The 22,657-nt window shown below is 47.3% G+C and overlaps 1 protein-coding gene across 1 annotated transcript in view; it reads left to right on the top strand.

The window, feature by feature from the left end:
* The window catches only part of LOC310686780 (uncharacterized protein), a 224,207-nt gene that overhangs the window by 200,591 nt on the left and 959 nt on the right, over positions 1–22,657 (top strand). Inside the window, exons 84-87 of the mRNA XM_083460827.1 lie at positions 1,852–1,905; positions 4,588–4,636; positions 8,473–8,655; positions 17,157–17,327. Coding sequence (XP_083316953.1) covers positions 1,852–1,905; positions 4,588–4,636; positions 8,473–8,655; positions 17,157–17,327 — 457 coding nt within the window. The remainder of the gene's footprint in view (positions 1–1,851; positions 1,906–4,587; positions 4,637–8,472; positions 8,656–17,156; positions 17,328–22,657) is intronic.

Here is a 22,657-nt window from a genome sequence, read left to right as displayed (position 1 = left end):
AGTCTTATACTTGGGGGCATCTTATAGACGGAAAAATATGGCAGATGGCATTGCTAACCTCTGTTTTGTAATGTCCAGGGCATTTGATCCTTTCTTGGTATACAGATACTTCACAGCAATGAACTGGGGGCAAATAGACAGTACTGAGCTAGTTGGGACAGTGGGTCTTTCACTGTAGTTCTGTGGGAGTTTAGTATTGATTCAGGGTTCGGTGCCAGGATGCCTGGGCTGCAGGAAGCAAGGGTGCATCAGCTCAGCAATGAAGAAACACTGAGGATCTGATATCTTGGATGCTTGCAATCCATTGTTGTGGGATAACCAGCATGCTTAAATCTACTTAATACATGAAAGGGTTAAGACCATAGAGTAAGCTGTCCTGCCAGGCTTAGTTCGGTCACTCCCCCTCACCTTGGGAGGAAAGTAATCAAGCATATTGTTCCCCTTCAGTCTACCTGAGAAGCTCAGCATGTGAAGAGGTTTGAGCTGGTTGCTGCAGCTCAGACCGCATGGCTCTTACAAGCCATAATTTAGGAACTTAGTTACCATTGTAACTAAGACATGTTTACTGCTTGTGTTTTTCTGTCTGATGTATGGGAAAACACATTAACTCAATCTTTGAAGAGTTTGTAAGCAAACCAATTTAAATTTGCCAAATGTGTGGTCTTTTTTACGCTGAGGGAAGAGGGGAACTTTGAAAGGAACTTAGAAGGGCAAGTTTTAAAAATCGAATAGCCTGTATTTCCGCTCTTTACTTTGTTGCATATTTTGTGATTTTAAATCTCTGACGGGGTTCTCTCACCAGCTAGCCCTTGTCCCAAACCTGGATCATGGCATTTAGAGAATTCTCTCCTTATATACCTATCCCCCCCCCCTGCCACCAACAATTATAATCATAATGATAATAATAATTTATTATTGATACCCTGCAAATCTGGCTGGGCTTCCCCAGCCATTCTGGGCGGCTTCCAAAAAAAATATTAAAATACTGTAATACATCAAACATTAAAAACTTCCCTGAACAGGGCTGCCTTCAGATGTCTTCTAGAAGTCTGGTAGTTGTTGTTCTCTTTGACATCTGGTGGGAGGGTGTCCCACAGGGAGGGTGCCACTACCAAGAAGGCCCTCTGCCTGGTTCCCTGTAACTTGGCTTCTCGCAATGAGGGAACCGCCAGAAGGCCCTTGGCGCTGGACCTCAGTGTCTAGGTAGAATGATGGGGGTGGAGACGCTCTTCAGGTATACAGGACCGAGGCTGTTTAGGGCTTTAAAGGTCAACACCAACACTTTGAAATGTGCTCGGAAACGTACTGGGAGCCAATGTAGGTCTTTCAAGACTGGTGTTATGTGATCTCGCTGGCTGCTCCCAGTCACCAGTCTAGCTGCCGCATTCTGGATTAGTTGTAGTTTCCGGGTCACCTTCAAAGGTAGCCCCACACAGAGCGCATTGCAGTAGTCCAAGCGGGAGATAACCAGAGCATGCACCACTCTGGCGAGACAGTTCGCAGGCAGATAGGGTCTCATCCTGTGTACCAGATGGAGCTGGTAAACAGCTGCCCTGGACACAGAATTGACCTGTGCCTCCATGGACAGCTGTGAGTCCAAAATGACTCCCAGGCTTCGCACCTGGTCCTTCAGGGGCACAGTTGCCCCATTCAGGACCAGGGAGTCCTCCACACCCGCCTGCCTCTTGTCCCCCCAAAACAGTACTTCTGTCTTGTCAGGATTCAGCCTCAATCTGTTAGCCACCATCCAACCTCCAACCACCTCCAGACACTTATAGGGTTGATGTTGAGGCAAACTTCTCCACCCATACCTTTTGTTTGTTTGCATTAGTGCATCTGTCTTTTCAACAGGGGGAGGATGGCCCAGCTGGTCGGAAGGGAGAAAAGGGAGATCCTGGACTTTCTGTAAGTGGCTTATTCATAGATTCGTGACTCTTTGGGGCCATCTGTCAAGGATTCATCAGCTGTCATTTTTTGGGGTCCCTTCCAACCCCACACTTCTCTGATTCTGTGACTGATTCCGTTTTGCAAAATCCTCCAAAACCCTCAGGAAATGAGCAAGAAGTTTGGTCATCATCAGAATAATAATAATAATAATAATATATCATTTATACCCCGCCCAACTGACTGAGTTTCCCCAGCCACATGTTCCAATTAACGTTTGCAAAAAAGCCTGAAGCGTTTTTGTTAGGGATTGCAGGAAAAGACCTGCCAAGGAAATTGAGGAACATTTCATGTATGTGACAACAGCAGCAAGAGTCTTAATAGCACAAGGATGGAAGAACGAAGAAATCCCGACCAAAGAACTGTGGCAAAAGAAACTGATGGACTATGCGGAATTGGCGAAACTGACACACAAACTGCGCGATAAGGACAACTGTGACTTTAAAGAAAAATGGGAACCTTTTACAGAATATTTAAAGAAACAACAAACTGAATCAGACTCCTTGGCAGGTTTTTAATAAACAGACACAAATTTATTATTGGTAACATATAGATAAATTAAGGATCTTTGCAATTTTATAATACACAGAGATTAACATGTGCTGAAAAACCAGAGAGAGGAGCGGAGGGAAGTCTGGCAGGGGTGGGAGGGTCGGGTTTTCGCTTGGGGAGGGGGGGAGGGGGAAAAGGGGGGGAAATGAGGATGATATGTTTTTGAAGAGTTTCCCCAGCCACTCTGGGCAGCTCCCAATCGAGTGTTAAAAACAATACAGCATTAAATATTAAAAACTTCCCTAAACAGGGCTGCCTTCAGGTGTCCTTTAAAAATAGGATAGTTGCTTATTTCCTTGACATCTGATGGGAGGGTGTTCCACAGGGCGGGTGCCACCACCGAGAAGGCCCTCTGGTAAAGGGCAAGCTGGGGTGGGGTGGGGTGGGGTCAGACTTGGTTTGGCTGCTCCAGAGGGATGTCTCCCCCTCTTCCTTTCCTCCTGATTGCCTTTAGTGGAGCAGAAGCTCAGTGGGGGGGGTGGAACAGGAAAGGAGGTTTGTGAGTAATGAGGAACGAGGGATGGAGGCTCACACCCAGGGCCAGATTTAGGTTTGATGAGGCCCTCAGCTACTGAAGGTAATGGGGCCCTTGATATGTCCAGCTGTGCTTTCTCAACAACAAATGGTCGCTGTTTTTGTGTGTGGAATATATGCTATCTGGCAATTTATGGACCTAATAGGTATCTAAGGGACGCGGGTGGCGCTGTGGTCTAAACCACAGAGCCTAGGACTTGCCGATCAGAAGGTCGGCGGTTTGAATCCCCGTGACGGGGTGAGCTCCCGTTGCTCGGTCCCTGCTCCTGCCAACCTAGCAGTTCAAAAGCACGTCAAAGTGCAAGTAGATAAATAGGTACTGCTCCAGCGGGAGGGTAAACGGCGTTTCCATGCACTGCTCTGGTTCGCCAGAAGCGGCTTAGTCATGCTGGCCACATGACCCAGAAGGTGTCTGCGGACAAACACCGGCTTCCTCAGCCTGTTAAGCAAGATGAGCGCCGCAACCCCAGAGTCGTCCGCAACTGGACTTAACTGTCAGGGGTCCCTTTACCTTTAATAGGTATCTAAAGCCATTTGCTTTAGATACTACCAACATAAGTTTGACCAAACTGCGGGAGGCAGTGGAAGACAGGAGTGCATGGCGTTCTCTGGTCCATGGGATCACAAAGAGTCAGTCATGACTAAACAACTAAACAACAACAACAAAGCCATTTGCACGTGTTGCCATGCAACCAGTCCATGCAGAATGTAGGCACCCTATATATAGAAAGGAGCAAACCAGTGATATTTTAGGGAGCAGGCTAGCAGGTGGGGCCCATGACTTACACCCCGTTGCGGGGATTCGAACCGCCAATCTTCTGATCTGCAAGTTCTAGGCTCTGTGGTTTAACCCACGTCCCTGCGCTGAAAAGTAAACATACCTAATTCACACTTTCAGAAACACAGCACACGCATTCTTCGAAATTTTGAATTTCACTTCTCCAGACACATTATGAGCACAAATATGCATATCCCAGAGTAAGGTGTTCACATAAATTCATATATTATTGGGAATAACATAGAGAGACATACTATATTTAGGGGGAAATGCTTTGCAAAAGGGTCTCTATTCGAGAAGGGGGAGTCATACTTTAGGATAAATTCATGCTAGAATGCTGAAGAATTTTCATGATTTTATATATTATACACACACACACACACAATATTTTTAATTGAATGATTTTATGTTACAAAAAACAATACAACCATACTACCACTAAATATAATTAAGAAATAAAAATTACATACATCAATATTTAGTTTTCTCATTTGTTATTTACCATCTTATTTCCTCCCATTCCATACAAAAACACACATACGTGCAGACACCCACACACAAAATGATAATAATGAAAGTGTATATATATTATAAAAGTGTAAACTAATATGGGGAATCCAACTTGAGACAGGAAAACCAAGGAACTGAGAGAAGCTTAAACTGCGGCGTTTGCCCACCCCTGGCAGGCGGAATCTACTTTGAGTGCCAGGCAAGAGTAAGCTGGGAAGTAGAGTTTGCAGGATCCTAACCTCCGCGTTTCTGCTTTGTTGCGGCCACAGGTGGGAGACATAAAGGACATTGTCAGGAGCGAGATGAGCGACAAAGATGGTGAGCAAAGCCAAAGCAGCCCCTCTTCCCCCCCCCCGCCCCCAATATTGAGACTGGCAGCCCCTGAGACTCTTCTACTGTAAATTGGATCAATTTGAATGCTGGCACAATCTTGCCTGTCAAAGCAAATTTCACCCCATTAGCTGCAAACCGGGCTGTTTTGCCAAGCCAGCTGGCTAGATGAATCCCAGCTCTTGCTGGGCACGAGGTCTTCGCGGCGACCGTGACCTTCGTTGTGGGCGGTTGTGACTTACCTCCGTAGTCGCAGTTTGCAAATTCCTGCTCCCTGCGGGGTTGGAGCAGAAAATCCCTCTATTTTCACGCTGGTCCCTCTGTTTATGGCTTTTGGCTCTCTAGTAAGGAGGTAGGGAACCTCAGGCCTGAGGAATCAATGCGGCCCTCCAAACCTCTCTGCCTGGCCCTTGGAAGCCTCCTCATGCCACATTGCTCATGGCTCTGCTTTATACCCATTGTTTTGCTTTGCTTTGCTTTGCTTTGTTGCCTGGCTAGAAGTCCTTTAAATCTGACAACCCCTCTGTTATGAGGACTATGGATGCAACCTCCTGGGCAGTACTGGAACTCAGAGGGGAGGGGTGTTATGTACTGAGTTGAATAGGATCCAAAATGCAGCAGTCTGATTGGTCCTAGAACAATAGGGTCCAGAATGCAGCAGTCTGATTGGTCCTAGAACAATAGGATTCAGAATGCAGCAGTCTGATTGGTCCTAGAACAATAGGATCCAGAATCCAGCAGTCTGATTGGTCCACAGGAGCCACCCAATCCAGCTCCAGGTGGAAGTGAATCCGCAACCTGATTGGGCTACAGGAGAATCCCGGAATTAGCCAATCACGTGGGGCCCATTGTGTAAATAATGTATATAAAGCAGACTTTCTGGGGGAACTTCCATTCCTCCTCACCACTATGAGCTGAATAAAGAGCATGAAATCCACTCTCGACTCTGAATATATTTCACCCTCTTATTTATCTGGATGGATGAATGAATGCTTTGAATCAAATCTTTATCGCTAAAAGCTATAAGCCATCACAATTGGTCACAATGCGTAAAATACAAATACAGTGGTACCTCCAGTTGTGGACGGGATCCGTTCCACAGCTCTGGTTGGATCCTGACGTTTCCGCAACTGGAGGGACCAATTCTGCGCACACACATGCACGGGAAAAACCCTGAAATATACTTCCGGGTTTGCAGCTTACGTATCCCGAAGTTTATGTAAGCGGAGGGATACGTAAGCGGAAGTTACGACCGTAATTGATTTAAAACTGAACAGCAACAACAGCAAAGCAAACATACAGAAATGCAAAAATCACACCTGCATAAGTTAAGCACTCCACTTCTCACACTTGTCTTGGTGCCTAGCTCTCAACTTACTTGCAGCCAAGGCAAATTTTGCAACCTGTGCAGTAATAAATACATTATTGCCTGCCAGCAAAATAGAGATTTTGGATGGATGCTTGTGGGGTTTGTGAGAGCATGCATAGAAGCTATCCTATTGTGCAAAGTTAAAATTGGCTATTTGTTCTCCTTCCACTTTTGCCTCTAACCTCACCCACCACTGGCTTCTCAATTCGATCCTTTTACATGGTTTTGTAAGTTTTTGTGGTATTTTATGCATTGTGACTTGCCGATATTTTTATTGATTATACTTCAGTAATTCTTTATTGTAACTGATATGTGTGAACTGTTAAATTATTATTATTTGCTGATATTTAATTTTACTGTTCACTATTATATTCTAATGGGTTGCCGAATATCGCTGCATTTGATATGTTGTCTATTTTAAAGTTATTGTGACGTCTTTGTATTGGATCAGATTGTTATTAGGTGTGTGCAGTTTACAAGTTGTTAAGTTGGGGGTGAACATATCAGACGACACAGCGATTCTTCAAACAGCTCTTGTTTATTCAGAGGCCAGAACAGAACTAAACTGAAAGGTTCAGCCAGCCTGCTTATATAGAGCTCCACTACAACGTAACTGTAACAACTTTCTGTAACTATCCAATCACTGAACGTCACTTTCGATCCCTTATTTGCATATGTGGACCTGAACTATCTACAGTATCCCCCTGCTGGCCCAGGGTGAGAACTTCAGTACATAACACAAATTATAAGTGAAATGAAATGTGGCCCCCGGAAAATTGCCCGGAAGGAAATACGAACCTGAGCCTGGGGGAAAAGGTCCTCCTTGGCCCTACTCTAGTGCCCTCAGAGCCAAACGAGGGAAGGGAAGGTGATAAGAAACCTTTTGAAACTGCACTATCCCAAAGTACTGTGTTAAACTCTCTGTTTCTCTTCCCTTTATCACAGCTTGTGCCGGTGAGTTGGAAACAGGGAACACGATGCTGTTCCAAGGGATAAGTATGGCATTTCTAAACTTTCAGGGAGGTTTAGTTTCAAAAAGGTAGCTGAAGGAGGCAGAAATGTCTCATAATAAATAATTTAATAATAATAATAATAATAATAATAATAATAATAATAATAATAATAATAATAATAGTAATAATAATATAATATTGTGCGAGTACTTGGAGCTCGCAAAGCTGATAGATGCAATAAGAGATAAACCTAAAAAGATGGTGAAAGAAGAATGGGAATGTTTAAATAATTATCTAGGGGATAAGGGTTCCACAAGGAAGACCTGGTTATTTTTAGAATGACACCGCATAGGGAAATGTTCCCTGATGCCAAGATGACGGATTCTTTGGAATGCAGATAGAGAGAATTGATAAGAATAATGATCTGTTGTGACCTTGACGGAAGCATACAATAGACGAGCCTTCTTGTGTTTTGGCTCATTTCCCCTTTTGTTTCCTTTTTCCCCCTTTCCCTTTTTTATTTCTTTCTTCCTTCTTCTTCCCTTTTTCTTTCTTTCTTTTTTGTTTTCTTTCTCATAATGGCTTATGTTCTATGCCATGTACTTTGATATTTTTTGCATTTTTTTAGCCTTTTCCATTATTAAGGATTTTTCTTTTGTAATTTTGGTTGTTTATATTTATCTGTGTTTAAGGCAAAATAATAATAATAATAATAATAATAATAATAATAATAATAATAATAATCTGACTGGATTTCCGCAGCCACTCTAGGCGGCTTGCAGTGCATAAAAATTGCAAAACATTAGACATTTAAAAAATTTCCCACACAGGGAAGTGATTGATGGTGGCAATGGTGGTGATTATTGATTGGATTTCTTATCTGTCCCTCCCCGTAAAGTTCCCAGCATGGATTATAGCTATATAAAAACACAACATTGAAAATTGTTAAAGCAATTTGCAATGAGAAAAATAGGTTGGATCCTAAATATGCACACCCACAAACACACCTGGTGTCAAGGTCAGAGTAAATAATAATAATAATATATATATATTTTTATACCCCGCCCTTCCTGGTTCAAAAACTGGGCTCAGGGCGGCTAACAACAAATTTAAAACACCTTAAAACACTTAATTATAAAAGCAGCATAAAATACAGTATAAAAATATGAATAATAAAAATCAAAAATCAGTTAGATAATCCCCAGGGCTAGCTGGCTGAATTGGTCCTACTTGGGCCAGCGAGGAGGCCAGGGGAGAAGTGGTATGTCTTCTGCATATGACAAATCTATACAATTAAGGTGCCAGACATACCTCTATAGGAAATCCACAACTTAGGGGCTGTCACAGAGAAGGCCCTCTCCTGAGCCACCGCTCTTGGGTGGTGGAACGACCAGAAGGGCTTCCTCTGCTGATCATAGCACCCAATAGGGTCTGTAGGGATACAGATATTTGGGGCCTAAGTCTTGTCCTCTCTTCCCCCCTCTCATTTCCCTTTCAAACAGGCAAAAACTTCCACCTGGCAAATAGATTGGCAGACCCCGATGCTGATTACCTGGCAGATGCCCAAGAGACAGAGAAAAGGTCTCTGCTGCCTGAAGGTCTGGCAGAGCAAGGCTTATTTGGAGAAGTACAGAACAGGACCAACGCAGGTGTGCTGCTGAGAGAATCTGTGCCACCTCTGGCAGGTAAATCTTTTTCTTCCCTAAGATGCTTGTTTGGCAACGTGGAAGACATTTTTTCTGGCACTCAGTGGCAGGCATGAAATGCACTCCCAAAAGCAGCCATGTGAGGTGGGCAGGGAAATCCTAATTCTGCCCGGGGAGCTAGAGAGTGATGGATCTTTAACTCCACTTAAAGCTGGCCACAGTGGAAGATGCTGGAATCATATTTCACTGTGCCTGTGAGGTGTAAGTCCAACTGATGGCTTGATTGAGAGATGGATGGATGAAGGGATGGATAGATAAATAATGGGTGGCTCGTGCCTTTTGGATAATGGTAAGGCGGAAGATCACTGCAGATCAGATGGTGACAGCAGTCACGAAATTAAAAGGCGCCTGCTTCTTGGGAGAAAAGTGATGACAAACCTAGACAGCCTCTTAAAAAGCAGAGACATCATCTTGGCAACAAAGGTCCGTATAGTTAAAGCTATGGCTTCCCCAGTAGTGATGTATGGAAGTGAGAGCTGGACCATAAAGAAGGCTGATCACCGAAGAATTGATGCTTTTGAATTCTGGTGCTGGAGGAGACTTTTGAGAGTCCCATGGACTGCAAGAAGATCAAACCTATCCATTCTGAAGGAAATCAGCCCTGAGTGCTCACTGGAAGGACAGATCCTGAAGCTGAGGCTCCAAGACTTTGGCCCCCTCATGAGAAGAGAAGACTCCCTGGAAAAGACCCTGATGTTGGGAAAGATGGAGGGCACAAGGAGAAGGGGACGACAGAGGATGAGATGGTTGGATAGTGTTCTCGAAGCTACAAACATGAGTCTGACCAAACTGCGGGAGGCAGTGGAAGACAGGAGGGCCTGGCATGCTCTGGTCCAGGGGATCACGGAGAGTTGGACGAAAATTTGGACTTCGGGGGGCAAAATTATTGAGTGTTTTTTGTTTGTTTGTTTGTTTTGTTTTGCCAAGGCTTGATGGGCTTTCTTTGCAAAATCTCAAAAAAAAAAAATTAAGTTTTTGAGCTATGAATTCGCCAAAATCTACACATTGGCTGTCATACATCTGAATTTCCCCAGACATTTCATTTACCTCCCTGCTGCAGTGGTACCTATTTATCTCCTTGCACTTTGATGTGCTTTCGAACTGCTAGGTTGGCAGGAGCTGGGACAGAGCAATGGGAGCTCACCCCGTCGTGGGGATTCGAACTGCTGACCTTCTGATCAGCAAGCCCAAGAACCTCAGTGGTTTATACCACAGTGCCACCTGCGTCCCTCTAAAGAGAAGGGCCTGTGGCTCAGTGGTTGGGCTTCTGCCTGGCTTGCAGCAGGTCCCGGGTAGGGCTAGGAAAAGACTCGCTGCCTAACCCAGGATTTAAAGGCAGCAAAGGAAACTGGATAGATTTGTGTGAGGGGGTCCAGGCTGCCCAAAGATGGTAGTGTTGGAGAAGCAAATGTCACTGGCAGAGGCAACATTGGAAATTGGGACTCAGTAGAAGAAGGGAGAGGGACACGGACAGCGCTGTGGGTTAAACCACAGAGCCTAGGGCTTGCCGACCAGAAGGTCGGCGGTTCGAATCCCTGCGACGGGGTGAGCTCCGGTTTCTCGGTCCCTGCTCCTGCCAACCTAGCAGTTCGAAAGCACATCAAAGTGCAAGTAGATAAATAGGTACCACTGCAGCAGGGAGGTAAATGAAATGTCTGGGGAAATTCAGGTGTATGACAGCTGCTCTGGTTCGCCAGAAGCGGCTTCGTCATGCTGGCCACATGACCAGGAAGCTGTACGCCGGCTCCCTCAGCCAATAAAGCGAGATGAGCGCTGCAACCCCAGAGTCGGTCACAACTGGACCTAATGGTCAGGGGTCCCTTTATCTTTATCTAGAAGAAGGGAGAGCCCTTTGATGTCCTATACTTCCTCATTGCGTTGGCACAAGTTGTAAGCTAGATTGGTTACTACGGTAATTGTCCTTTTTATTGAGCTACCTTATCCTTTTCTTAAAAGCAGTACTTCAGGCACAGGAAACCTGGGGTGTTTTAATTCAGGTTTAGTAGCGGGAGAGAGAAAGCGAGCGCAGGAAACGCAACAGGCGCTAAGGAAAATGAAATTAAGGTTAACACACGCCTCCCTGCCTGCGCCTAACTGCCCCAAGTCCTCCACATCCCTGTTGTTGACCCTCCAAGGTTTTCGTGATTAGAAGCTGCCTTGACCCAGACCCACATACCACCTGGGTGCGCAGAATTCAAAGCATCGCTTCCCTTCCTATGGCGAAGGAATGCAGCCTCCTTTTGCAGAGTGAAAAGGGGGCAAGCTAAGTCTCTTGCCCTGATGGAAATGGCAAGAATTCAGCTCCCAATTCCAGGGGCTTTGGATGCCCAGGGATCCTGGCACATGATATTCAGACTGAGAGATGATGTTCCAGAGCACAGGTGTGCCATGCAACAAAATTATACAGCATCATCTCCTGGTGTCGTGTTTTCATTTTGCTTGTATTTTTGCAAGTGTTTCCCACATGTCATGGATGCAAAAATAGTGCATTAGTAGTGGGTTTATACTGGACCGTCTGCACACGTCCCCTATGTTACAGCATTAGGGACGCAGGTGGCGCTGTGGTCTAAACCACTGAGCCTCTTGAGCTTGCTGATCAGAAGGTCGGCGGTTCGATTCCCCACGACGGTGTGAGCTCCCGTTACTCTGTCCCAGATCCTGCCAACCTAGCAGTTCAAAAACACACCAGTGCAAGTAGATAAATAGGTACCAGTGTAGCGGGAAGGTAAATGCCGTTTCCGTGCGCTCTGGCACTCGTCACTGTCCTCCATGCGCCAGTAGTGGTTTAGTCATTCTGGCCACATGACCCGGAAAACTTTCTGTGGACAAACGCCGGCTCCCTCGGCCTGAAAGCGAGATGAGCGCCGCAACCCCATAGTCGCCTTTGACTGGACTTAACCATCCAGGGGTCCTTTACCTTTACCTTTATGTTACAGCATTGTTTTCATTGGGAAGGGCAATCTGGCACTGCAGCACAACCCAAAGCAGGACAAAAACAGGTAAACAAGAATATTTTCAGTAAAAAGAAGTTACGTGCTTTCAGCTGGAAGTTGCAGGGCATTTCCACAACTGGAAAGAAAACAATATATCTATCAGGATTAGGTGTGACCATCCCAATAACATCATGAGTGCACATATCATTAAAGGTAAAGGGACCCCTGACCATTAGGTCCAGTTGTGGCCGACTCTGTGGTTGCGGTGCTCATCTCGCTTTACTGGCCGAGGGAGCCGGCGTACAGCTTCTGGGTCATGTGGCCAGCATGACTAAGCCGCTTCTGGCGAACCAGAGCAGCGCACAGAAACGCCGTTTACCTTCCCGCCGGAGCGGTACCTATTTATCTACTTGCACTTTGACGTGCTTTCGAACTGCTAGGTTGGCAGGAGCAGGGACCGAGTAACGGGAGCTCACCCCGTCGCGGGGATTCGAACCACCGACCTTCTGATCGGCAAGCCCAAGAGGCTCTGTGGTTTAACCCACAGCGCACATATCATTAAGAATGCAAAATAAAGAGGGCGTCTGAGTGCTCATGCGATGGAACGCTTTCCCATCAAAGAATTCCCCCGCATATAGAGAACTAGCTTGTCAGGGGCAAGTGTTCTAGCCGCCTGACCTGCTAGATTTATAGATACGGGGCATTTTTACCATGTAAGAGCTTGCAGTCCAGACTGGAGATAGTTTCGCCACCTCCATGAGAATTAAGCCCATTGTTGTATTGCTAACTCTCAAGGCTTCCATTGATCTGGACTTTCAAATCGTCTCTGCTACTTGCCATTAGCAACAGGTTCAAGGAGGGGCTCGTGTGGAATCTGATCAAGTGGGGGGAACCTACCTAATTCACACATTCCGGAAAAGTACGTAAAACAAAATGCCACCATCCGCTGAAATTTGCACTTCTCTGAATTTTGCGAGGCCGTTTCTCCCGTCGATTGATATTTATGAAAACGTGCAGATGTGTGCGTTAGAAGGCATAGATCCATGAATGTGACTTACCAAAAAATGCATTCCGCTATGGGGAAATTGCTTTGCAAAAAACGTGCGAACAAATTTTTGCAAGGACTAAAAAGAATAAAATAAAGTGATGTGGAAATATGGAGACTTGACTTTAAGAGAGGAAAACAGAGAAACAGAAATTGACCAATTCCCCCATTCATTCATTCCTTCCTTCTCTCCATCCTAACAAGGAAAGTTTTTGAGCCCTGGGGACATGAAGGGGGTGGAGTGTTGTAGGCCTACATACGATTGACCCTCACCTCAACATCCCATTAGTGGCCAGCAGCCAGGCTTATAAATAGCTCTTCCCCAGCGTTGAGCGCAGATAGCAAATCTGAATGCTAACAGGATTCTGCCGTCGGGACAGACCCATTCCCTCCTGTTTAGTTTTGGACCCTCTCAGACTTAGATTCCCCCCCCCCCAGCTCCCTGACATTCACCCCCCGGCCTCCCCCAACACGGCCACCGATTCCCCTCTGACTAACACCCAACCTTTTCGCCTAAGCCGTTAAAAGCCATTAAGTCTCCTTTTTATTGCTCCCGATGCTTCTGCCGCCCGGCGATTGTTTCCGTGACATTTTTATCAAGAGCTCCTCATACGGCGGGGAGAGGGAGGGGGGTGTGGGCCACGCCGAGCCCGTAGCGATCAATATTTAAATCTCTCAGCAAATTTATTTGCATGCCCTCATTAACCGGCGGATTTCCATTTGCCTCTGCGGCTCCAGGGGATCAGGAGATAATGGATCCGTCTCGGCGCTGGCGGTGGCGAGCACTCCAAGCCCATTACGGGGTGAAAAGCAGCGAATTAAATGGCATTTCGGAGAGTCACTTTCACTAGAGGAAGTGTCCCTGGTAATGGAGCACATGTGGGGCGGGGGAGGGAGGGAAGTGGCTTAACCAGCCCCCAAGGGGGGGCAACCCTGTCTCTTTTCAACAGCGAAGGAAATTGGCAAATATGAAACTGAGCTTTCACCTATGGTTGACATCAGCTCTCTGCAAAGGTCTTTCTATCTATCTATCTATCTATCTATCTATCTATCTATCTATCTATCTATCTATTTAATACCCTGCCCATCTAGCTGGGTTTCCCCAGCCACTCTGGGTGGCTCCCAACAAATATTTTAAAACACAATAAAACATCAAACATTAAAAACTTTGCTAAACAGGGCTGCCTTCAGATGTCTTCTAAAAGTCAGGTACAGTGCCACCTCGGGTTACAGACGCTTCAGGTTACAGACTCCACTAACCCAGAAATAGCACCTTGGGTTAAGAACTTTGCTTCAGGATGAGAACGGAAATCGTGCTCTGGCAGCGCAGCGGCAGTGAGAGGCCCCATTTGCTAAAGTGGTACCGCAGGTTAAGAACAGTTTCAGGTTAAGAACGGACCTCCAGAACGAATTAAGTTCTTAACCCGAGGTACCACTGTAGTTGTTTATTTCCTTGACTTCTGGTGGGAGGGTGTTCCACAAGGTGGGTGCCACTACTGAGAAGGCCCTCTGCCTGGTTCCCTGTAACTTCACTTCTCTCAGTGAGGGAACCACCAGAAGGCTCTCGGAGCTGGACCTCTGTGTCTGGGCTGAACGATGGGGGTGGAGACACTCCTTCAGGTATACTAGGCCAAGGCCGTTTAGGGCTTTAACGGTCAGCACCAACACTTTGAATTGTGCTCGGAAACGTACTGGGAGCCAGTGTAGGTCTTTCAGGACCGGTGTTATGTGGGCTCAGCGGCCGCTCCCAGTCACCAGTTTGGCTGCTGCATTCTGGATTAGTATAAAGCACTCTTGCAACAAACTGCCTGTTGACATGAGAGTGGGATTCCTCTTGACAAAGTAAGAACATCAGAAGATGAATAAGGCCGAAAGCGGTCCACATCCGTTCCAGCATCCTGTTCCCAAAGTGACCAATGAGATGCCGCAATGGGAAGCCCGGAAGCAGAACCAAAACACAACAGCCCTGTCAAAACATAGCCATCACAGCAAGTTGTCACTGATGTTGTTGTTGTTTAATCGTGTCCGACTCTTCGTGATGCCATGGACCAGAGCACACCAGGCACTCCTGTCTTCCACTGCCTCCCGCAGTTTGGTCAAACTCATGCTGGTAGCTTCAAGAACACTGTCCCACCATCTCATCATCTGTCATCCCCTTCTCCTTGGGCTCTCCATCTTTCCCAACATCAGGGTCTTTGCCAGGGAGTCTTCTCTTCTCATGAGGTGGCCAAAGTCTTGGAGCCTCAGCTTCAGGATCTGTCCTTCCAGTGAGCACTCAGGGCTGATTTCCTTCAGAATGGAGAGGTTTGTTCTTCTTGCAGTCCATGGGACTCTCAAGAATCTCCTCCAGCATCAGAATTCAAAAGCAGCCATTCTTCGGTTGTCACTTATAGCCTCCGTGAATTCACATAACCCCCTTTACAAGCTGTCCAAGTTGGTGGCTGTCGCTGTATCCCATGGATGCAAATTCCATGCACTCATCAAATTGTAGAGTTGGAAGGGACCCCAAGGGTCATCTAGTCCAACCCCCTGCAATGCAGGGATCTCAACTGAAGCATGCCTGACAGATGACCACTCAACCTCTGCTTGGGAGTTAGAAGGATGTGGGTGCCGCCAAAGGTTCCAGGGTCAACGTGACCTGGATCCAGACTGTGAACTATCTTGGGGGCTTCACACAGAAGAGGTCCTGGTACGCCCCGTGGATGACCTTAAGGTCCACAAATGACAACATTTTGGAGGTCCCCAGCCTCCAGGAGGTTCGATTGGTCTCAACTAGGGCCAGGGCCTTTTCAGTACTGGCCCCGACTTGGTGGAACGCTCTGTCCCAAGAGACCAGGGCCCTGCGGGACTTGACATCTTTCCGCAGGGCCTGCAAGACAGAGCTGTTCCACCAGGCCTTTGGTTTGGACTCCGTCTGACCCTTATGTTTACCTCCCCTTATGGTTTTGATCTATGGGCTACTTTTAAAATGAGGCTGCATTTTAAATTATATTTTAACCTGTATTCTAAATTGGTTTGTGTGTTTTTTAATTGTAATTTTACTGGTGTTAGCCGCCCTGAGCCCAGCTCTGGCCGGGGAGGGCGGGGTATAAATAAAAATGTGTTATTTATTAATAATTATAGTTTAAATCCATAACTACATGCGAGGTGGGCAGGGAGGCACCTGCCTGCAGCCTGCAGACCTCTCTTCCCTCCCTCGCCACCATTCTTCTTAAAAACCTCCAAGGAGGAAGAGTCCACCACCTCCTGTGGGCTAATCTGTTCCACTGTTGAACGGCTTGCTACCAGAAATTTCTTCCTGAAGTTTAGTTGGAATCTCCTGCCTTGTAACTTGAAGCCATTGCTTCGAGTCCTACCCCCCAAAGCAGGAGAAATCTCTTCAAATATCTCAGGGGGCTGTCATGTAGTACAGTAGCTGCAAGCGCAAAATTCAGAAAAGTGCAAATTTCAAAGGATGGTGGTTGTGTTTTTTCGGTTGTTGTGTTGTTTTGAACAGCGCAAAATAGGGTGGTTTTTCTTACCGTTTGACCTGAATCAAAGTTCTTCTCCACGTCCTTAGCTGTAAAAGGTAAAAGACCCTGGGCGGTTAAGTCCAGTCAAAGGTGACTATGGGGTTGCGGTGCTCATCTCGCTTTCAGGCCAAGGGAACCGGCGTTTGTCCACAGACAGCCCTCCAGGTCATGTGGCCAGCAGGACTAAACCACTTCTGGTGCAATAGAACACCGTGACGGAAGCCAGAGCACACGGAAATGCTGTTTACTTTCCCACCAGAGCAGTACCTATTTATCTACTTGCACCGGTGTGCTTTCGAACTGCTAGGTTGGCAGGAACTGGGACAGAGCAACAAGAGCTCACCCCGTCGTGCGGATTCAAATCCCCGACCTTCTGATCGGCAAGCCCAAGAGGCTCAGTGGTTTAGACCACAGCGCCACCCACATCCCCCCTTAGCTGTGACCTAACTGAAATGCATTCCGATTTCTCCACTCTCTTACCCCATCTCTCTGCCCCCCTTCCTTCCTCTGTGGTTTCTCATGCGCTGAATTTTAGATTGTTACCTCCTTGGGCCAGGGACCTATACAGTCATATCTCATTTTACGTTTGCTTCATGTTACGTTTTTTCAGGTTGCGTCCCGCCGCAACCCGGAAGTACCAGAAAGGGTTACTTCCGGGTTTCGCCGCTCACGCAAGGGCAGACACGCAAAATGATGTCATGCGCATGCGCAGAAGCAGCGAACCGCAACCGCGTGTGCACAGATGCACTGCTGCAGGTTGCATTCCTTTCATGTTGCGAATTGGCCTCCGGAACAGATCCCGTTCTTAACCAGAGGTACCACTGTATTTATAGTGCACCAAGCATATTAATGGAACTGGTAGTACCTGGGGTTTTAAAACTGGATTTTCATTCAGCATGTTGAGTGTCTCTCTCTCTTCTCTCCACCCAAAGTTGCTTGAAGTGATGATGACGTCTCACCCACTCACAAGCTGTTTGTGGTTCTTTGCAGATCCCTGTGCCCTACCAATGGATGAAGGCTCCTGTCTACAGTACACAGTCCTCTGGTATTACCACCAGGCAGCCAACAACTGCCGGCCCTTTATATTTGGAGGTTGCGGAGGGAACGCCAATCAGTTTCCATCCAAGCAGAAATGCGAGCTGTGGTGCAAGAAGACTACAGGTGAGGTGGCTTTGTGTGCTGGCGAGGCAGTGTCACGGTCCGGTTCATGGGTGATCGAAGTCCCGGCAGGGGATGTCAGGACCGGGGGAAAGATGGTGGGGTGGGAGCAGGAACGGGGGTCCAGAAGCCAGGAGTCAGGAAGTCAAGGGTCCGAGGGTCAGAGAGCCGGGAGTCAAGAAGCCGAGGGTCCAAGGATCAGGAAGCAAGGAGCCATGAAGTCAGGGGTCCGAGGATCAAGAAGCAAGGCGTCACGAAGTCAGGGGTCTGAGGATCAGGAAGCAAGGAGTCACAAAGTTAGGGGTCCGAGGATCAAGAAGCAAGGAGTCATGAAGTCAGGGGTCCGAGGATCAAGAAGCAAGGAGTCACAAAGTCAGGGGTCCGAGGTGTTAGGATATTTCCGTTCCACCTTAAGAAGGGAGCAGGTTGTTGTGTCACAGCCTGCGTATTTCCTGTTCACAGGAAGTTTCTCTTTTGTTTATTGCTTTCGTTCTCATTCTGCGCCTGAACATCGAAGCAGGCAGTCATGTTTTTTCTTTGTTCTGATCAACATTGAATAAAGTTGTAAATAATGCTCTCCTGAGTGCACCTTTCGTTGTGCAAACTCTGCTGAAAGAGCGTGCACCAGTCTTGGAATGTGGCATGTTATTTCTGAGGCTCGTGTCGCTAATTGACTGATACTGTATCTACGGGAGATTGATGGATCATCCGGAATCGACGTGGGGTCAGGATGGCCTTTGTCTCCCTGGCAGTATCCCAACAACAGGTTATGGGCCCAGATTCACAGCACTTACAGGAGAATAAGACTGCGAGAGACTGCAGAGGTATGTGTGGAAAAGCCAAGGCTTTTCGTTGCTGCGGCAGAGTCACTTTGATGTCCGGCTGGCTAATTAGCCTGGGAGTCGAGCCAAGCTAGGCTTCAAGATTTATGGGTGCCAAGATAAGAAGTCTCTGATCAAGAAGCAGGGAGTCACGAAGTTAGGGGTCCAAGGATCAAGAAACAAGGAGTCACGAAGTCAAGGGTCCGAGGGTCAAGAAGCAAGGAATCAAGAAGTCAGGGGTCCGAGGATCAAGAAGCAGGGAGTCAAGAAGCCGAGGTTCAAGGATCAGGAAGCAAGAAGCAAAATGTAGCAAGGCAGGAAGTGTGTTGCTGTGACAAAGAGCCGAAGGGAAATGCTGACCTTATATCCCTTCCCAGCTCTTGCCACCAGGTTCTGTGAGTTACCAATTGGCCTCACCTGTGAGGCCGTGCCTTGCCTCTTCAGAACAAACTGAGGAAGGCCCCAGTCCTGCAGAGTCCTACTAGTCACAGGGCCTGGCTCCTGCACGCACTCCTGACAGGCTGGGACCAAGGGGCATGTGGCTGTTGTGCTCTTTGCCCCCCTGCCTGGATCTGAGCCTTCCAAGGCCTTGCAACTGTGCGCCCATCGACACACACACCCCTCCACATCACCCTCTCCAAGCAGCCTTGCAAATCTCAGACTCAGGGAGGGTATCACGTGGAGGGTGCAACGGCCATGTTGCTCGGGGCTGGTGCTGCTTCAGCGGTGGCAGGGGCTGAGGCTGGGGGGGGGCTCCATTTGTCCTCTGCCCCTCACCCAGCCCCCTGCATGGGGGCATGAGCACACACACACCCGACCCCGGTGGCATGGAACCCCCATCATGGAATCATGGAATTATACAGTTGGAAGGGAATTTGTTGGAATAGGCTGGCATACAAATTTAAACGGCCTCGGCCCGTTATACCTGAAGGAGCATCTCCACCCCCATCGTTCAGCCCAGACAATAAGGTCTGGCTCCGAGGGCCTTCTGGCAGTTCCCTCACCGCAAGAAGTGAGGTTCCAGGGAGCCAGGCAGAGGGCCTTCTCGGTGGTAGCACCCACCCTGTGGAACACCCTCCCACCAGATGTCAAGGAAATAAACAACTATCTAACTTTGGGAACACATCTGAAGATTTAGGGAAGTTTTTAATGTTTGACCTTTTACCGTGTTTTTAATATTCTGTTGGGAGCTGCCCAGAGTGGCTGGGGAAACTCAGCCAGATGGGTGGAGTACAAATTATTATTATTATTATTATTATTATTATTATTATTATTATTATTATTAATTTTTTATCTTCAATGCAAAATTACAACAAAAATTACAAACATTGAATCCAAAATAAAACAGTACAAACAAGGGGGGGGGGGGACAAAAGAGAAAAAAGAACACAAAAAACGAAAACACACAACTTAGAAAGAGTAAAAATTTTGAGGTCTTAGAACAAAGGACGGAAGTCAATACAGTGGTACCTCGGGTTAAGTACTTAATTCATCCCGGAGGTCCGTTCTTAACCTGAAACTGTTCTTAACCTAAAGCACCACTTTAGCTAATGGGGCCTCCCGCTGCCGCCGCGCTGCCGGAACATGATTTCTGTTCTCATGCTGAAGCAAAGTTCTTAACCTGAAGGTACTATTTTTGGGTTAGTGGAGTCTGTAACCTGAAGCGTCTGTAACCCGAGGTACCACTGTATGTGTATATATATATATATGTAATGATTAGATTAGAATGATGATATGGTTTTATTTGTAGATGTGTGGGGTTTTTTGAATTATTATTATTATTATTATTATTATTATTATTATTATTACTCCCCAAACATAGAAAGCTGTGCTGAGATGGATGGATCAGTGCTCTGACTCAGCCTAAAGCAGCTTCCTTCGTTCTTTTTGGGGGGGCTGTAGCTCCTTGCATGCCCCACGTCCGATCCCCTGTATCTCCAGGTCGAACTGGGAGAGCAGCCCTTCCTGAATTCCCCGAGATCCGCTGCCAGCCAGGGTAGACAATAACCCTGACCATGTTCTGACTCAGTGTGAAACAGCTGTCTGTGTCCCAGCCCCAAAGATGGTTCTTCAGACCCTGCCAGGCTGCCAGTGCCTCCTAGAAAATATTTCAGATTAAGGGCTGGTGCAGGTACCATATTTTCTCCCGCCTCCACTTCCTTGCAAGCCGGTATGTGGCTGTGCGTAAAAACACCTATGCAGAAATTGGATTCAGCTGGCAACGAAGCAGTCCGTTGCTGGCTGATCCTAAACCCCTTTAGCTACTGTTCTGATGAGCTAACCCTCCTCTTTCCAGCTGAGCTGCTGCACCAGCTACGCAGATGCCAGATTGACGCTCTCCACAGTCAGTTTCCTCCCTTCCCACCCACGTCCTTAACGCAAGCAAGAGGAGAATAACATGCAAGAGAAAGGGGAGCTGAGCAAAAGTTCTGAGCAGCTGGGAACTTTTGCAGCGCGCTGTTGCACGCTCCCCTCCCTCACCGAGAAACCTCGTGGATCTCGTTAAAGTGTGCATATAAATAGGTAAAGGTAAAGGGACCCCTGACCATTAGGTCCAGTCGTGACCGACTCTGGGGTTGCAGCGCTCATCTCGCTTTATTGGCCGAGGGAGCCGGCGTATAGCTTCCGGGTCGTGTGACCAGCATGACTAAGCCGCTTCTGGCGAACCAGAGCAGCGCACACAAACGCCATTTACCTTCCCGCCGGAGCGGTACCTATTTATCTACTTGCACTTTGACGTGCTTTCGAACTGCTAGGTTGGCAGGAGCAGGGACCGAGCCACGGGAGCTCACCCCATCGCGGGGATTCGAACCGCCGACCTTCTGATCGGTGGTTTAACACACAGCGCCACCCGTGTCCAGTGTGCATATACAGTGGTACCTCGGGTTACAGACGCTTCAGGTTACATATGCTTCAGGTTACAGACTCCGCTAACCCAAAAATAGTACCTCGGGTTAAGAACTTTGCTTCAGGATGAAAACAGAAATGGTGCGGCGGTGACACAGCAGCAGGAGGAGGCCCCATTAGCTAAAGTGGTGCTTCTGGTTAAGAACAGTTTCAGGTTAAGAACGGACCTCCAGAACAAATTAAGTGCGTAACCAGAGGTACCACTGTAAATATATCGCTCCAAATCCTGACAGGTCCTCTCATTCCCCTCTGTTTTTCTCTCTGGGCAAAATCTGGCGAACGGGGCAACACTTGTGGGGATTTAGGCTGCCTCCTAAATGTTGTCACCCCAATACAAAAGAAGAAAGACCCCCTGAGAGCAGATCATGGGTCTGCCTAATCCAGGGGTCAGCAAACTTATTCAGCAGGGGGCTGGTCCACTGTCCCTTTTTTGGGGGGGGGGGAATGAACGAATTCCTATGCCCCACAAATAACCCAGAGATGCATTTTAAATAAAAGGACACGTTCTACTCATGTAAAAACACGCTAATTCCCAGACCGTCCATGGGCCGGATTTAGAAGGCGAGTGGAACGGATCCAGCCCCCGGGCCTTAGTTTGCCTACTCATGGCCTAATCCGAAACAGAAAACCTGCAGTTTTCCTGGTATCATTGGATTCCAGCTCCTTTCAGCCCTGGCCATTGAATTTCCCAAGTTACAACTTCTTAGCACCCCTCATTTTTGGAGTTTGAAAGTTGAAGAGTTCAGTATGCAATAGAGGTTAGTTTCCAGCTGTAACCTCCTGTTGGGATCCTGCAGCTTTTCATGCTGCCCACATTCCAGGGTACGATTCTTGTCTCGCCGTACCACCTGCCCAGATGGCAATGGTGCAGTAACACTGGGGAACCATTGCAGAAAAGCTAAAAATGCAGAATAATGTGTGGGTGGTCCAGTAGAAGCCCACCCCCTGTGCACTACCATTGTGCCAATTACATGTCACACAAGACACCCTCTGTGTGCAGCACCCCTAAAGGTAAAGGACCCCTGGATGGTTAAGTCCAGTCAAATGTGACTATGGGGTTGCGGCGCTCATCTCGATTTCAGGCCGAGGGAGCCAGCGTTTGTCCACAGACAGCTTTCCACGTCATGTGGACAAGGACTAAACCGCTACTGGCGCACAGAACACCATGACGGAAACCAGAGCACACGGAAATGCTGTTTACCTTCCCACCAGAATGGTACCTATTTATCTACTTGCACTGGCGTGCTTTCAAACTGCTAGGTAGGCAGCAGCTGGGACAGAGCAACGGGAGCTCACCCCATCGTGCGGATTCGAACCGCCAACCTTCTGATCAGCAAGCCCAAGAGGCTCAGTGGTTTAGACCACAGCACTGTGGTGACGTTTAGGGAGGCAGGAGAGGATATATTATTTTACGATATCCATCCTAACTTGCGTCAACAAGTTCTATAACTTAGCAGAGTTGTTAAACAATCCTCCTTTTAAATTACACAGCGGTTAGCTAGTTGCAGGCTCATCTGAGCCTCACTATTTAGGATTCCTGGTTTCCCTTTTCATATCCCTCCTAAAAGAATAGACACAACCATCTGATTAAAGTTAACATAAAAC

The sequence above is a fragment of the Podarcis liolepis genome (genome assembly GCF_965112155.1).
Source record: "Podarcis liolepis genome assembly, chromosome: 10".
Classification (NCBI taxonomy): domain Eukaryota; kingdom Metazoa; phylum Chordata; class Lepidosauria; order Squamata; family Lacertidae; genus Podarcis; species Podarcis liolepis.
Note: the sequence above shows the minus strand (reverse complement) of the source record. Positions and strands in the feature narration are given on the sequence as shown.